This window comes from Equus quagga, unplaced genomic scaffold (assembly GCF_021613505.1).
Source record: "Equus quagga isolate Etosha38 unplaced genomic scaffold, UCLA_HA_Equagga_1.0 226_RagTag, whole genome shotgun sequence".
Lineage (NCBI taxonomy): Eukaryota > Metazoa > Chordata > Mammalia > Perissodactyla > Equidae > Equus > Equus quagga.
In genome coordinates, this window is record NW_025799809.1 from 860,774 (window position 1) to 877,415 (window position 16,642).

The following is a 16,642-nucleotide window of genomic DNA, read 5'->3' on the forward strand; positions in this document are numbered from 1 at the left end:
TTTTGGCAGCAGAGATCCGGACCCCATCAATATGGTGAAACATTATCATCTGGAATTAAGGCAAAAGACTTCATTGAAACAAACAAATACTTATCTTTCACAGAAGAAGCATTAACTGTACTCTGATTTATGGATGTGTTAATTATCTGTCCATATCTTCTCTAGGCAATATTGTTTTTCTTTTATGTTTTTAAAAAAATTTCTCCTTGGGGGCTGGCCCCGTGGCCGAGTGGTTAAGTTCGCGCGCTCTGCTGCAGGTGGCCCAGTGTTTCATTGGTTCGAATCCTGGGCGCGGACATGGCACTGCTCATCAAATCACGCTGAGGCAGCGTCCCACATGCCACAACTAGAAGGACCCACAACAAAGAATATACAGCTATGTACCGGGGGGCGGGGGGGTTGGAGAGAAAGGAAAAAAAAAAGAAAAAATTCTTAAAAAAAAAATTTCTCCTTGTCAAGTGAAATGTAAAATGAGAAACAGCAGCGTGTGAAACAGATAACAATAAGGCCCTTCAGTATTATTGCATTTCTACGTCTTTGGGATAGTAATTTGGGTTTCAACATAGTAAAGAACAAAATCTATTTAAGACCATATAAAGTTGCAACAATCTTTAATACATTTCTACAATTGCTTGCTGTTGGAAATTCAAACTATGGAACTTTATGAGCTTTCAAAACACTTGAAAAGCTTTTACAATCTCAGGTTCTTTTATCTGGTAGATCTGTTTTAACTTCTTTTCTAAGATCTAAAAGACCCAGAGGCTTAAAGGGAACAGGGAGCAGTGGATTTCTGTCTTCTTTCTCCAGGAGTGTGACTAAGGACTTCTTGTCATAATACGCCCATTCTGATTACTGGGGTCATTTTGACATTCACACCTATTTTGTGACTTTCAAACAATTGTAGATTTTAGATATAAAAAATATTAGGTGATAAGTGTAATTGACATCCTCACCTCATTCCTCTGCCTCAGCACTGGAGAAGGGTGTATATTTCAAAACTTACTTTGTTATTTAAAAATAAAAAGCTGAGAAAGTAATTTTTTTTTGTTTTCTTGTTATTTATATGAGAAAGTAATTTTTAAAGGTCACATCAAAACCTCCCGCTTCATGTTAAATAGCTCTATTATCTTTTCAACTATGGGCTAAATAATCATGCAGGTCTTAAGAACGGCTGTTCATAGGATTGATATATCTGAGACACTCTTCTAAAGTGTTTGGTAGAACCGGACGTTTCTGAGAAACCTAAAGGGTCTTTCCTTTTCGCCGCCCCAGCCGCCCCACCCTTGCCACCATCCGCCTTTAACCTGGGTCCCTATGAGGACGTAAGGCACGTGAGGCATGCAGTCCTTCAGCTCCGGAACCCACTCCTCCTGGACGTTGTGGTAAGAGGCAGGATTTACGACAGAGAAGCAGATCAAAAACACGTCGGTGTTGGGGTAGGAGAGCGGCCTTAGCTGGTTGTAGTCCTCCTGTGGAAAGAGCAGTTGGTTCAGCCTGCGGCAGGTGGGTCCAGGGTGTTTCTAGGGAGCGACACAGACAAGAATCCGCCGCAGCGCGCTGTGACCTCGTTCCTCCCCCCTCCCTGGAATCTGGTGGTTCCCTATGTTACTAGAAATAAAGGAGCCATCCGTCAGGAAAACACTTTTTTTTTTTTGTATAGAGATTATAAATTACTCCCTTTTAAAATAAACTTAAAAATTTTTTTAACAGCTTTAGTGAGAGAATTTACATACATAAAGGTCACCCATTTAATGTATGTAATTGAAGAAGGATTATTACACATTGGAATCATGTAATACAGAATATGGATCTAAACTAGTGGGCCATTGGCTGAGGCACCGAGATTCTCTCCCTATACAATTTTAAAAATTGCATTCAAATTTAATTTAGAATAAGTTAACCAAAATGCAAAGCTAAGAGTTGTTGCCAAGTCAGTCAGTGCAATATTTGACGAAATGTACTGTGTGAGGGTTTAGAGCTAAGAATTTGGGATTTGTTTCTAAGTCAACCTAAAGGCCACAGTGTGGCTTAATAAATAAAATGCCAGATTAATTATTTTCTCCCCAAAGCCTTTTTAGACTGGAAATGCTCTGGTTGAAGAGTTCCTGGTTACATAAGATGTTTACGAAGATGCTGTTTTAATGGGAGGTGACAAAAACAAAGTAAGACATTGGATCTACTTTGGAAAAAATGTAAGCAAGTTCCTTTTATTGTGTGTAAAATGTTTTAAGAGGTTCCCAGATAAAATGTGCTGTTTCATGAGAAGATGATATATATTTTCGTAGAATTTAGTAACACACAAGCCAAAAGTAATTTTATGTGTATGTGTGTATACTTATTCTATATATGTGTGTACTATGTGGACATACATGTCCTCATACACTACAACATGGCATACATGTTCATACACACCACACATAGTTCATATATGTATACACACCACACACGTATCATACATGCATAGGTGCGACCAAACCTCTATGTTCACACTTATCACATATATGTGTACATAGACATGGGCAACGTATCAATTCATTTATTAGGATCTCGACTACTCTTTCCAACAGTTAAAACAGTCATAAAACTCACATAAGCTCATTGCAAAAGTTCAAACATTACAGAAGTACGTAGAGTAGATGTGAGATTTTGTTTTCATCCCCCACATGATCTCTAATAGTTTCTCCTCTCTTCCCAGAGGGAGCCACTCTTTAACAGTACCCTTCCAAATATTTTATATTTATTTACATATATAATATACATTCATTTAGTTTAAAAAAGATAAGTTGATTATATAGTTCATACTGTTGTGCCACTTGTTTTTTAAATGTAATATGTCATGGATATTTTAAAATTATCAACTTCACTATATTTCTGTTGTCTCTGTTAATGTCTTTTGAAGAAGGGGGTGCCCACATACAAGTACACATGTGACCGGGAGGAAGGCCCTCAGAATGTCGAGTGCAGTCATCTCTGTCTGCGCTGACCCATCCTCAGCTCCCCCAGGAGCCCGGCGCTCAGGGGCTCAGCACACACGGCTGCTGCTCCTGCTGCTGCTAATGTCTTTAAAACCCTAGCAAAAGTTGTTAGCTACTTAAACAAAATGCAATGCAAGATGGCAAGGATGCTGAAAAATCTGAAAATTCTAAAAAATAAACAAAAAGAATTAAAAAAAAATCAGTTATTGTGGTTCATTGACCACATTTCTATTAAAGCAAATAATTGGGAGTTGGGTGCATTGCTGAATAAACACTGGTCATACTGGGCAATTGGGCCAGGCCTACTGGTTGAATCTCAGCTGAGTTGTGCCCATGTCTGTGTGTGTGTGTCAGTGGCAGGGGTGGGGGCAGGCGGTGGGGAAGGGGACAGCTCATCTCTTGTCACTACCTCTCCTCCTCTTTACACAACTAGCCCTGAACACCAAACCTTCTCTCGCATGGTCTCTCTGCCTCCTTCCTTTCTCTCTGAGAGTAGCTGTGAGGCCCACGATCTAAGAACACTCCTTCCCAGGCCACAGTCTGCAACTGTTCATGACATCACCTGCCCTCTGCCACTTCATCCTCCCATCTGGATTGTCGTAAATGGAGCAGAGACCATGTTGTTTTTTTCATGCCCCATTTATACTCTGTCCACAGCAAATATTCCATAAATGCCGTTGACTGATTGAATCACACCGGGTCTGCAGTGACCTGCAGATGAACAAATGGCTTTCCTGTGGGTCGTTGACTGCAGCAGTTTTCATTAGAATCACCTGGGGGAGCTCTAAGACCATCCTGATGCCCTGCTAGCCAACTACCTGCCTCTACTACCCTCTTCTACTCTGGACCAATGAAATCAGAATCTCTGGGGAGTGGGCCTGGGCGTCTGGGCATTCTGATTTCATTGGTCTGGGGTTGGCATGGAGTTGAAAACAACTGATTTGCATCATCATTTTCTTCACCATCAACTGAGGATGTATTAAGGGCTTGTCACGGCCCCCAGGCATTGTTGCAGGCACTCACATGCATTATCTAGCTGAATCCTCATAATAGCACTGCAAAGGTGTACCATCGACATCCGCATTTCACAGAGGAGGAAGTTAAGGTTTAGAGAAGTTCAGTCATGGACCAATGTTGCAGAGCTATTAAATACCAGGATGGGGTACTTAGCTTGATCCAGCTCTAGCAATTAAGTGTAACCACGCTATTTGCTTCAGCTCAGAACTTTAAGTGACAGATTAAGCATTTTCTTGAAAACTCAGTTATCCAGGAATCTTAATACAGACTCATACTCTACCACAGGGATCTAAGAAAGGAAAAGTTAGACCTTGGGATATAGTGTCTATTTCATGGCTTGCAGCTGCTAGAAATTACCACCAGATGGCAGCAGACACTGTATATTTAAAACAAAGCCAAAACCCAAAACACAACATGTCACAATTAGATGAGGTGGGAGCAGATAACCAGAAGTCTGAAAGGATCATGTTTATGTGATTCTTTGCCCAGAAGCTATCAAAAGAATTCTGCTTACATTAGGGAAAGGTTCGGAAGACCATTGGTGGCTGGATTGACTATAGGTAAGAGGTGAGAGGTTGGTTTTTGATCATTTATTGTCCTGGCAGGTAGCCAAGGCCCTCCTCTCGGTGGCTTCTGCTGGAGTCCTTCACTGGGTTTTATCCTGCTCTTTATTCTGGATCCCTCTTCTGTGGAAACCTTAGAACTACTGTGTAATTCCGTTCAAAAAGGTTTATTAATTGCCTACTGACTGTCTAGCACTGTTAAACGTGCTACATGAACTACACAGGGTGAATAAGAATTGGCAATCCAGCTGAGGGAAAGAAAATGAAAACATGGGAAACAATTTGATTTATGTGGAAGTGAGACAGGTGAAGTTTCTCTTGTTCTTTGTGATCTCTGAACATAGAATAATCTAGAATAGGTACTTGACTGAATTGGAAAAAATACAATTTCAAGGCTGGATGAGGTCTTAGCGATCAGTTAGTGCAGTGGCTCCCAGAGTGCAGTCCGAGACCAGCAGCACTGGCATCCCTGGGCATTTGTTAGGAAGGTACATTCTCGGCCTGCCCAGCCCTCCCGGAGCTGAGGCTCTGGGGGAGGGGCTGCACCATCTGGGGCTTAACAAGCCCTCCAGGTGACTCTGTTGCAGCTCAAGTCTCAGGACCACGGGTTACGGTGCTTCCCTTTCCCCTCAGCCAGTTTTATAGTTTAAGAAACCGAAGTCTAGACAGATCGATTTAATCCAGATTACAGAGCAAACATACCTTTAAAGAAGGCTCACACCTGGGCTGGCCCGGTTCCTTCAGCCCCTGTTTGCCAGTGGCTGCAGTTATGAAACACGGCAGTGGGTCCAGGGTTGGTAGAAGGCGGTGTCCTCTCGGGACTGAGGGCTGGGCAGCGGGACGTTGGGGAGTTGAATTGGTCCCAGCTGATAACTTAAGTGGCTTTTTGCAGGGGAACGTGTTCTGAGCCCAGATTGGATGATCACATGCTGAGATGATGTAAAGGGGCCTTGAGGAGTGGATGGTGGTCTGGCTGCTGTTGGAGGCCCCTTCCGGGGTGGAAATTGAGAACGGAAGAGAGGTGCTCATGTGTCTCTTGAAGAGACAATGTTTTAATCTAAAAGAGCTACTGGAATGGGGCTTTGGAGGGCTAAAGTGGGCGAAGAGGCTGGGGTGGGGGTCGGGGTGGGAGTAAAAGGGAGGGTGAGGTTTGGGCCAGGTAGACTTTTGAGTGCCTTCCACCCAACTTCACTCCGAAGGCAGGAGGTCATTTGGTGTGAAGGGAAATCTGGTATTCTGGGATGACTATGGGTGACTATTAAAAAAAGAAAAGTTCGGGGACAGCCTTAGCATCAGATGGGCCAAACACCTGGGTTCTAAATGTGTCCGGAGCTGCCGCACCCTGATGGAAGGTGGTGAGTCAGTGAGACCATTAGCCCAGCCCTCCTCAGGCTTTACGTACGTTTGAATCACCTGCAGATCTTGTTAAGGTGGAGATTCTCGTTCAGCACAGGTGTGGGATGAAGTGCGAGAATTTGCATTTCTAACAAGTTTCCAAGTGATGCTGATGCGCTGGTCCAGGGACCACACTTTGAGTGGCAAGGAGAGTTGCATTAAACTCCCCCTCCACCCCACCCCACCCCACCCCATACCCACATTAAGTTGGAAATAGAATTCTGCTTCCAAGTCCTCTTAGGAGTGATACTTCTCCCAGATTTTCCGCACACATCTCATTTTCATATTTTCCCATAAATACATTCATATCTGGCAGGCTTGGTTTGGAAAAGGTGGGCAACACACATAGGGCGGGAGTGCAGCATAGTGTTTAAGAGCTTGAGCTGGGGAGACCATCCTCCTGGTTCAACTCCCTGCCCTGCCTGGGACTACCGTGTGACCTGGGGTAAGTTCTCTTTGCCTCAGTTTCCTTATCTGTAAAATGAAGTTGATCATAGTGCTGCCTTCATAGGGTTGCTATGAGAATAAAATGTGTTAATGTTTGTAACCCACTTAGGACAGTGTCTTTAGTGGTTAAGGGTCTGTCCTCCATCCCACGTCAACAGCAGCTGCAGGTCCTGCTGCACTGACTCGACCTTATTGGATCCCAGGGCTGAATCTGAAATGAACGTTTTCTAAACTGAGTAGGAATGAGAGCCCGAGGATTTGCATACTCGGATGGCACCTCTGAATCCATTTTTTGTAATTTGGGGAGAAGTGAGATCGTGTCCTAAACTTATAATAACTTGTCATGTGGGAAGACCTCTTCCTAACCCCCCAATTTGCACACTTCTAAAACCATGTTAAGATACATGTGAGCAAGAAAGCTTGAGTTGTTCATTGAGGAAAAACATTTGTTCTGAGGTTTTAGGCTAACTTTCCATAGAGGGCTGATGTCAGAATCTGTGCTCCAGAGGGCCCCATTGGGTCAGCCAATGGCAAAGGGAAGGCTGGCGTCCTTCCGTGTGGACCCTGGGTTGCCATTAGCAAACCCCAGCTGTCCTTGCCTTCCTGCCTGGTTGCATGACTCTTCAGCCCTTGCCATAAGAGGGTCTTCAGAAATCAGGGCTGGGTAAGGATGTGTAGCATGCAGCTCTGGCTGAGGAAGGGGTGTTTCTGATGGGTTTCCTGCTCCCCACTCCCATGGTCACTGGTGACAGCTGAGCTGCTGTGGGCTGTGGTTTCTCGGTGACAGACACTATTCTGTGCTTTCCCACATGCAGACAGCCCCATAGAGTGTGTGTGTAGAGAACTTGGGGGTTGACCTGGCTGAGAAACCAGGCTCCTGACCCAGGAGATTCTCTTTCTTCCCTGGCAGTGCCGCTAACTGCCACTTTTGCAAATGTTGCCTTTGAGATATGTTCATCTTGGAGTTCTGCCTGAGAGGCCACGATCTGAGCGGGGCTTTGCCCACATTGTTCGTATAAGTGACAGTCCACTGAGAGAAGGAGGCAAGACGTCTTAGTGCCGTGGCTGGCCCCACTCTAGGTGGCCAGTGGCAGGACGGTGGGACGCCTGGCTCTGAGCCATGACCTGGGAGAGACCCCTCTCACAGTTTGGCGTTCCTCAGCCAGCAAACGCCCAGGCTTTGCTGCAGCAGCCCCGCCCCAACATGCTGCTCTCGCCTGGTCTCTCATGACGCGCTCTAAACAAACTGGCCTGCATGTACGTCATGGAAAAGTCAGCTCTGGGACTCTGTGTAGCGGAGCCAAGGATCTGAGCTCTAGAAATCCCTTTCCGAGAGACTTTCAGTAAAGCACTACGAGGGGTGTGTGCCGTGCAGCATGAGTTGGCACGAGCTAAATAGATTTGGCTTCCAGGCCTGGCCTTATTGCCTCCCCAGTGTGAGCTGAGGGGTGACATGCGGAGATACCCTGCGAAAAACTCCTCACTTCATTGCCTAAACTGATGTTTGGAATTCTACCTAACCAATGAACCAGAGTTCTGAAGACTCTTTGTCTTCAAAGGCCCCCACTCGAGGTCCAAATATTAATTTGTTTCAGGGGTTTGGGGAGGGAGCTGATGTTTAATAGCAGCTGCCATGTGCTGGCAGCGTATGCATGTGGCTTCATTACAGACTGTCTTTAGCAAATGCTTGGCTGGCTTGTGAAAAGCCGGGAGTGGGTCTCAGGCGGGGCTGGTGGGGCTGCCTCGGTGCTAGAGGCCACTGAGTGTGGCAAAGTGGAGGGAACAAGGTCAAGTGATTTTGTCCGGGGCTGACTTTGAGGGTAGAAATAATGAGCTCCTATCCCCTGAACTTTCAGAACACATGTGCTTCTTGAGGTTGTTTTCATTGACTCTGACCCACAGTTAGCTCAAGATAAAGACGAGGGGCACTGCTCGTTGGTTTATTCGTGTGAGAAAATCTAATTCTTCACAGCAAAATGGAACTCTATCTCCGGGTTCAGAGACTTATTTCCTTTTTGTGGTTCAGGGATTAATCAGTTGGTTTTGAGATCACCTCTCTTTCTTGTTAATAACTCTGGCCAAATGAGCATTTTTGAATTAGTTATAGATGTTCCTTAGCCATGTGACCTCAGCAACATTTACTAGACTAGAACTGAAGAGGCTGGATTGTCCTACCTGCGGCTGGGAATGGAATTTTGGGACAATGCTTCTAAATTAAATTTTTACAAAGCCTGGTTGGCAGCATTGTAGAACCATGGGAATCACCTCGGACAATGGCTATTCTCCACTGCATCCTCCTACACTAGGAGCAATGCTTCAGTCCCCAAGGACTTTTAGAGTAGTGATTCTCACATTTTAACATGCATACGAATCATCTGGAGATCTTAAAATGAATTTTCAGATTCAGTAGGCTGGGGATGGGGCCTGAGATTCTGCATTTCCAACAAGGTCCTTGGGGATGCCAATGCTGCTGGTCAGTGGACCGAACTTTGAGTGGCAAGGTTCTAGATGAGTGGTTCTCAAAGTACGGCATACAGACCAGCAGCAGCATTACCAGGAAACCTGTTAGAAATGCAGATTCTTGGGTGCTGTCCCAGGCATGTAGAATCAGAAACTTCAGAGGTGGTGGGGCCCAGTGGCTGAGTTTTAACAAGCCCTAGAGGTGATTCTGACACCTGCTCAAGTTTGAGAATGACTGTTCTACAAAACGAGTTACATGTCATCCTTTAGTGTAACTTATTTCAATATTTAACAATACTTTACTGCTGAAAGGTCTCCCTTGGTCTACCCTCATATAGTTTTGCTTAATTACTCCAGTTCTTGTAGGCATTCTTGAAGTCATCTCTTTAAGGTCCTAATCATAGAATTTTAGTCCTAGAAGGAAGCTTAAGATGTGTTCTGATTTCGTTTCCCCATGCTTTATGCTCCCTTATGAACCTTGTCCACCTCGGAGCTTTCAAAGCAGTTGGTAGAAATTACTAAAGTGAAAGGCTGAAGGAATATCAATAACCCATTTGTTGTTATACTTTCTTAGTGCGCATCACCTTCTTCCATGTCGGAGGTTTGGGTCATTCTGCTTTCTTCAATTTAGAGTTTAAAGGTAGTTTTACATTGTCTTAGAACTTCAACTCCTATACTAGTATAATTTAGAATTTTTTCTGAAAAGGACAGAGCAGTGGGAAAGAATAATTAAGCTCTACAGGAGCTTTTAAGCAGTTTTATTGGATTTGAAATTAAATAGAGGCCTGAAGAGGTTGTTCTGGGGGCAATTAAGGCACAGAAGCACAATTGTCGTGGATTGCTGTAGAAGAGGGGAAGCCTGGATGTGCATGAGGGGCACAGAGGGCTTCTAGAGAAGGCAAGGGAAACAGAGAGAGGTTTCAGAGTCAGGCAGTAGTCCTTGCTGTGTTGCACTTTTCAAACTGAATTATATTCATAGACTCTGACTATGGAGGAGAAGGGTGTAAACTCCTCTCTCTTTCAGGCTGTGAGTCCTGATGAGTGGGGGCATCAAATGACCATGTGATGGAATGAGACTAGGCAACTCCAGCCCAAAGAGCAGTGTACCTCTATTGCTGGGATGCTTTCTGGTGGAGGGGAGTGAAGCATGAGCATTAACTTGGAGGAGCCAATCCGATTTTCCCATTTGGGCATCTAGGGGCATCCTTTCATAGTCATGTGTCTTGGTATTGACGTCAGAGATTTCCTCTGCTCCCCAGTTCCTGAGAGTAGCTGGCCAAAAGAGCCATCTACCAGTAAGAGGAAACTGAGTGCTCTTAGGAGCCTTGAGTCTGGTGCTAGACTTGCCAAGTTCTCCACTGTTTGGTCTGTCCAATACCAGCCTGCAGATATTTATTCAGTGGTTCTTGCAAATGCACAAAGAAATCCCAAAGGGAATTCCATTTATTGTTGTTATTTTTTCTAGCATAGAGCTTTCAGGTTGAGCAAAAAGACATATCTTCAGATAATAGTGAGAAAAGGCCTAGACAAACGCATAACTACAAATAACAATTACCAGGAAATTCGCAGTGGGACAGAGCATGGTCAAACGTTCAGTCCAAAGGACTTAAGATGTACGAATTTGGACAGACTGAACAACCTGCTGATTTTGACCTAAATAAATGACCCAGGACATATGGTAACAAAAGCTCTCTCAAAGAAATTGGGCCACAGCCATCAACTGCTTAACCACTTCCCCGCCAACCCATGAACTTGTAACATTGGAAACTTGTCCTAGTGGAATGTGGTGTGCAGAGAAAGAAAGGCAGGGCGGCTTTTCCCCCCAAGTGGAACGTGTGCTGACTGATGAAACATTGAGGGTTCTGGTCCATTGCCTCACGTTATTGGTTGGCCAGGTTCTCCAACCTGAAGAAACATTTCTGACAGAGTGAGAATATTTCAAGAATCTTAGAGAATTTCAAGTCAATCTCTAGTTATTAAGGGGTTGACCCTCAATTTTGGAAAACATCCAGGATCCTGGCTTTTCTTCCTTCTAACACTTAATCCATCTTTTTCCTACCCCCTATTCCCTGTCCTCTGTCTCTTTCTGGACGTTTCCACAGCTTGTTAGGCAATTCAAATAAGAGGTGGGCAAAGAATACAGTGTGAAAAAAACTAATGGGTGAAACTAAAATTTATGAAATTGACTCAGTAATCCAGGATCTGGAATTGGGATGGGTGGGAAGAAATTGAAACTGTTGGCCAAATATGTTATCTTGGTTATTGATAATCATCAACCAGTGAATGAGTCATTATTTGCCTATCAATACCTTGAATCATGTAATGACTTAGTCTTTTGTAATTAGAAATATTTTAAAAATATTAAGAATATTTTGATTGTCATTTAGAAAGACAATAAATTTGCCCTAAATGATTTGAAGAGAGAATGTCTGTACTGTTAGTCCCCATATGCCCAGCCGAATGGATCCTTCTCCTCCCCCCCAAACCCCTAATGAATCAAGATAATAAAAATGTACCTGTCCTGCGGTGTCATACAGTCCGAGCAAGTGTTGCTTGCCTCCCACTGTCACAGTAACTAGGGGAGAAGAGAAGAGGAGAGTCCATAAATGGAAGCTTCAATCAGGAGCCTTTGCATTTCTCCATGCCAACCTCTCCCTGGGCAGCAGGGATAAGCATATGCCTCACCCGGGTATATTCTAAACCAAGTTGACAGTGTGATTTCCAAATGAGAGACAACCTTGGGCTGAGAGCAGATGGGCTGAGTCAAGTCCAAATTTCTCAACTGAGATGGATATTATTGTCACCACTAGGGCCCTCTGTAGGCTGCTCATTGATCTTCATTCTGCCCTATATCAAGCTACTGAAGGAAAAGGATTCTGGACCCTTTCTTGCTTAGGTTATTTTCTTCTTTTCTTTGATTTGAGCCACCTTTCAGGATATAGAATTGTGTATGCAACTTCTCTGTTAGAAATCTCTGCTTTTTTTCTGTCTTCAAAATGTTAATAAAACCCTGAAAACAAAGTATATTAACCCACCTTATATTTTATAGTCTATAAGGCAAAGCTAATAATGAAATAATAATGAAATGAGAAGGGCTTAACATTTATTTTAAAAAGTTGTTTTTAGTAAATATTTTTGTGCTCAACTGCCTCATTCCGGTTTCGAACCTTAGTTGCAGAAGGAGATGTTCCGTGGGTTTGGATTCACATCCCGAAAGGGTGTATTTACATTGAAGAGTAGAGAGTTCGAGTTACCCAGCAGGCTTACCACTTTCCCAGGCAATTGTGTCCAAAAGTGAGGAGTAACAGAAGGATACCAACCACTCTGTACATGTCTGGAAATGAAATAAAATCTCAACTTGAAACTAAACTGAGATCGAACAGATCGAATGCAAGAGGAATACAATTCTCTTGGTGAATGGAAAGAGCAAATTTAAATTTTCAAAAAACTTTAATCTCTTTTTGGGGAAAAGGAAGTAAAGAAGGAGAATGTGATTTTTCCTAGTGGATTAAAAAATGTGCAAATGCAATGTAAAGATGATTTTTGATTCCTCCTGCTATTTGTTGTGCAGGAAATGAAAGATAAATTGAATAGCGACCTTTTATAACCGTATCTCTGACATATGCCGGCTGAATTCTCCAGTCTGCTGCTCAGAGCTGCTGATTCAGGCCTGATTTTACTTTTATTTGTCCTCAGGTTCACGGGCTACATGTATGCAAAGTACTTCCTAGTGGCTTGTTCTTTGAAAAGCCCTCGTTTAAAGCACTCCCTCCCGAGACACTGGGAACAATTTCTCTAATCTGCTCAGATCAACGTATGTTCAGCTTGATAACGTGACTGCAGCCGCTCAGATGAGCTTTTCTATGTGTGTTTTTAAGCTGGGTGAACCCAGCTCTCTCCAACCCTGGTGACGATGCTGACAGAAGAGGGGCGTTGAAACATTTTTAGTCCCTTTCATAAGTCAGGCTAGTAATGGAAATGAAGGTGAGGCCGCGTGGCCCAGAGCTTTGTCTGTTATCTTCTCCCCTTCCTGAACACTTCAGCCCAGTCAGATGTTCCCAAAATCTGCCTAAATGGTTTCTTTAATGACCAATTCACTCCCTAGTCACAGATCAGGAATGAAGGGAAGAAATCCAGCTATTACAACATGGAATTTCCTGCCTAGCGAGTCCAGCACATGCAGGTCAGGGGCAGCTGTTCCTGAGACCCCCTTGGACCGTCCCACGACCCGCAGGCCCAGGGCCATCTGTGAGGCGAACGTTAGAGCATTAGAAGCCAGGCCATCCTTGCGGCCCCACTGGGCACTGCAAATATTCTGAAGCAATGGCTTTGACCTTTGTTGCTGGAGCCCTGAAGCTCTTGCTTGGGTTTTCTCAGAGAACAACCATTCCCTCCAGCCTGCTTTTCCTCAGGCCTCGCCCTTTTCTCTCTTGGCAGCTTTGATTCCAGGGAATTTTACCAGGCCTGAGGTCACCGCCAGCTCAGGAAGGTTGGGCTGTGGGCTGAGAGCCTGGGCACAGCCTCTCTTCTCTCTCTCCTTCCCTTCCTCGAGGGTTTATTGGGTTCCCGGACTGTGCTCAGTGCTAGGAGTAGAAAGGCCAGATGCAATTCTTCCTTCATGGAGCGTGGAGAAGAGGGGTTTACTGGCAAAGCCTGGGCATGAAGCAATGTAGTAAATGCTTTGCTGGGGCAGCGTGGTGGGGTGTGGGAGCCCAAAGTAGGAACATTACTGTGCGTGCATGCTTATGTGCACATGCATGTGTGCACTGGGGGTGGGGGGTGGTGCGTGGGAACACACATCAGGGACACTACTGCGAGTGCACACATTTACTGCTGAAGCATGGTCAGAGAAGGCTTTCTGGAGGAGATGTCTGAGCTGAGTCCTAAAGGTGGCCAAGAGTTACCCAGGGTACACTGGGGGCAAGACAAAGGATGGTTCAAAGTTACCCAGGGTGCACTGGGGGAGATGGTACAGAAGAGGTGGGTAGGCAGGGCTGGCTGCCATAACTCACTAATTTAGATTTTATTCTGAAGGCTTTGTTGAGCTATGAAAGTCCTGAATTCTACTTTTTCCCAAAGAAAGTGAAAGAGGAGGAATTAAAATAATTTCCTTGGGTTAAGGCAAAATGTTGGGCGGAGGGAGAATGACGTTTTTTGGCTGGAAGCCATGTTGGCGTTCAGCTTTGCTGTGTGGTGGCTGTCTACTCTGTCTGTGTGTGGGCCCAGCCCTGCTGGAGGACTCCTAAAGGAAGGGGCAGAGCTGTGTCTCTATCTCTGGGTATCACTTTTATTCCCTCTTATCTGCTCTTTTATTCTCCCATTTTATCGGAAGGAAGATAAGCCGATCACACAGTTGATGCCAGAGCACATCAAAGGACAACCAGAGACAGATCCCGGCACTAACCACACATTGTAGGAGGTACAAATGGCTTTGTGTGTCCTTATCTTGAACTAGCAGTGGATGCTTATGGTTTGCCAACCTGTGTCCTGTGAGGCTGCTCAATTTGGAAATGAATCAGTCACAACAGCACAGAAGGAAGGTATGCCCTAAAATGCTGATAGTAAATGTAGTGAGGTTGAAAGAGCAGGATCTTTTAAGTTAAATGGTTTTGCATTCGAATCTTATCTTTGTTGGAGTGACCTCTGGAAAGTCACCTAACATCTCTGAGCCCCTCTTTTCTTGTTTATTAAAAATGGGGATAAGATCACCTACTAAAGAGAGTCCTCAGGAGGAAGAAATTAAATGAGAAAATGCTGGCACCAAGTCTGGCCCAAAGTAGGTGCTGAACAACTGTTGGTTTCCCTCCTTCAATAAGTGCCTAAGAGGGCAGACTAGTCTGTCTTGCTCGCCGCTGTATACTCAGTGCACATTAACTGGAGCAAAAATTCATCGTATTTGTGAATTACCAGTCACTTTCTACCCTGAACGATAGCTATTTAGATCTGTGTCTTACATTTCCCACTGGACAGGAAGACCCTTGAGGACAGAATCTCCACACCCCATACCCGGAACAGAATGCAGCATGTGTGGTAGATGCTGAATGCATGGTACAGAAACGGAGCACAGGGGCAACTCAGGCAGAAGGAAGGCCTTCAACATGTGCGGAGCCTGAAGCTCTCTGGCAAGAGTCTAACTGCTGGGAAGCGCCTGCAGCCAGCCAACCTGCCTGGCAGACAGTAGTCAGGTAAAGTCCCAGAGTGCTGTCTGTTCTCGGAGCTATTAGAGTTGTTTTCTGAGCTTAGCGAGGTTTTAAAGAGAGTGGGTCAAATGACCTGCTAATGGCTCAGATGGTTCCCTCAATAAAGTGTGAAAAGTTGTCAGTGACCTGTTAAGTGTGTGAAATGAAGGCCTTCTTCTCCAAATCCATTAAACTACTTGCCTCCTTGTGTTTCTTCTTCGTAGAGATTGGAGTGGTTGATTTCCCGAGTTGGAGTGAGGTGCTAGTGATGTCAGTCATGGGTTTGGTCTCTTGAGGCTCAGTCCATTTCACCAAGACAGAAAATGTCCCAGGCAGGACCTGCGCCTATTCGCCTTGGCAGTTCTGTCACCTCACAAAACTGTGTGTCATTCGCAAACTTGGATGGGGAAGTGTTAGTCATTCTGTGTAAGCCAGCTCAGCCCTTCCCAGTCCCGCCCATCAGCAGCATGAGGAACAGGGCTGAAAGCCCCTTCCTTGTTGGGTGGTGAGCTGGCCATCTCATCTGCCAGGAGCAGTCTTTTGAATCTGTATGACGAGTATGTGATGAATCCTGAGAGCTGGAGTGGTGGAAATGCGAGGTCAGTGATGACAGAGGCTCCATCGCCCTTCCATTCCCAGCACATCACCAGCTCTCTGGGCACTCTCGTCAAGGGTACTCGATTTGGCAGGTTGGATGAGGCAGACCTGACTAGGTGTGTGGGTGTATACCCTAAAGGTGCTCTTATGGAGGAGGAAACACCAGACTATAGATAAGGCAAGAAGTAGAATTTTAAGAAAGTTAAAAACATGGCTTTCATTGCAAATATAGGATGAAGACATGTCAAAGATGCGTTAACTCATTCATGAGAGAGCCGGTAAGATGGTAAATCTTGTTCAAAGAGCATTTTGAGGAGCTGGGCATTTATAGGTACTTTAAAAGCAAAATGTGACAATAAGACGGCTAGGTTCAATAGAAAACTGCTTGTTGTCCTTTGGAAAGGAGAGCCTTTGGGTTCTCTTTTCTACTAACGGGAATTATTTGCATCTCTCCCCAACAAGATTCACAAGTTGATAAGCAACTTCAGAAAGTCTAAGCTTTTAGTTAATAGCAGAACCAGAGAAAGATGCATTTCCCTAGATTATTAGTCCTTGGGGGGAGGGTGTTAAACACCCCAGCATGACGTTGAAAGGACAGTTGCATGCTCTTGGCCTCATCTTCAAGGTTCAGATAATTTTTCTCCATGTCTGAATTTAAGTTCATACTTAGCCACTCATTTGGTGAGATGTTGGGCGATTCAGTAACTGTCTCTCTCACCTGGAAAATGAACAAATCATGTTTATCCTAAAGGGGCATAAAAAACTCTTTCTAAGCTGTTTAAAAGTCAGGGGTAATCATCGCAGCAGCTTGTCTATGCCTGGGGGCTGCAAAAAATGGAGAACTTACATGAAAACTTGCAGTTCTGACCCTCATCGTGGTGCTGACTGGACACCTTCAGCAGCATCCGCTGACCTTTTCCCTCTCTTAACTGACCCTCATCCCCTGCTCGTCTTCCTTTCTGGAAGGCACCACCTGGGACAGTGACTCACCGAGCTCCAGTGTCCACTC

General features: G+C 44.7%; 1 protein-coding gene across 1 annotated transcript in view; it reads right to left on the reverse strand.

The window, feature by feature from the left end:
• LOC124233791 (rho-related GTP-binding protein RhoJ) overlaps nucleotides 1-16,642 on the reverse strand; it is an 83,478-nt gene that overhangs the window by 10,635 nt on the left and 56,201 nt on the right. Inside the window, exons 2-3 of the mRNA XM_046650993.1 lie at nucleotides 11,374-11,432; nucleotides 1,305-1,469 (exon numbers count right to left, since the gene is read on the reverse strand). Coding sequence (XP_046506949.1) covers nucleotides 1,305-1,469; nucleotides 11,374-11,432 — 224 coding nt within the window. The remainder of the gene's footprint in view (nucleotides 1-1,304; nucleotides 1,470-11,373; nucleotides 11,433-16,642) is intronic.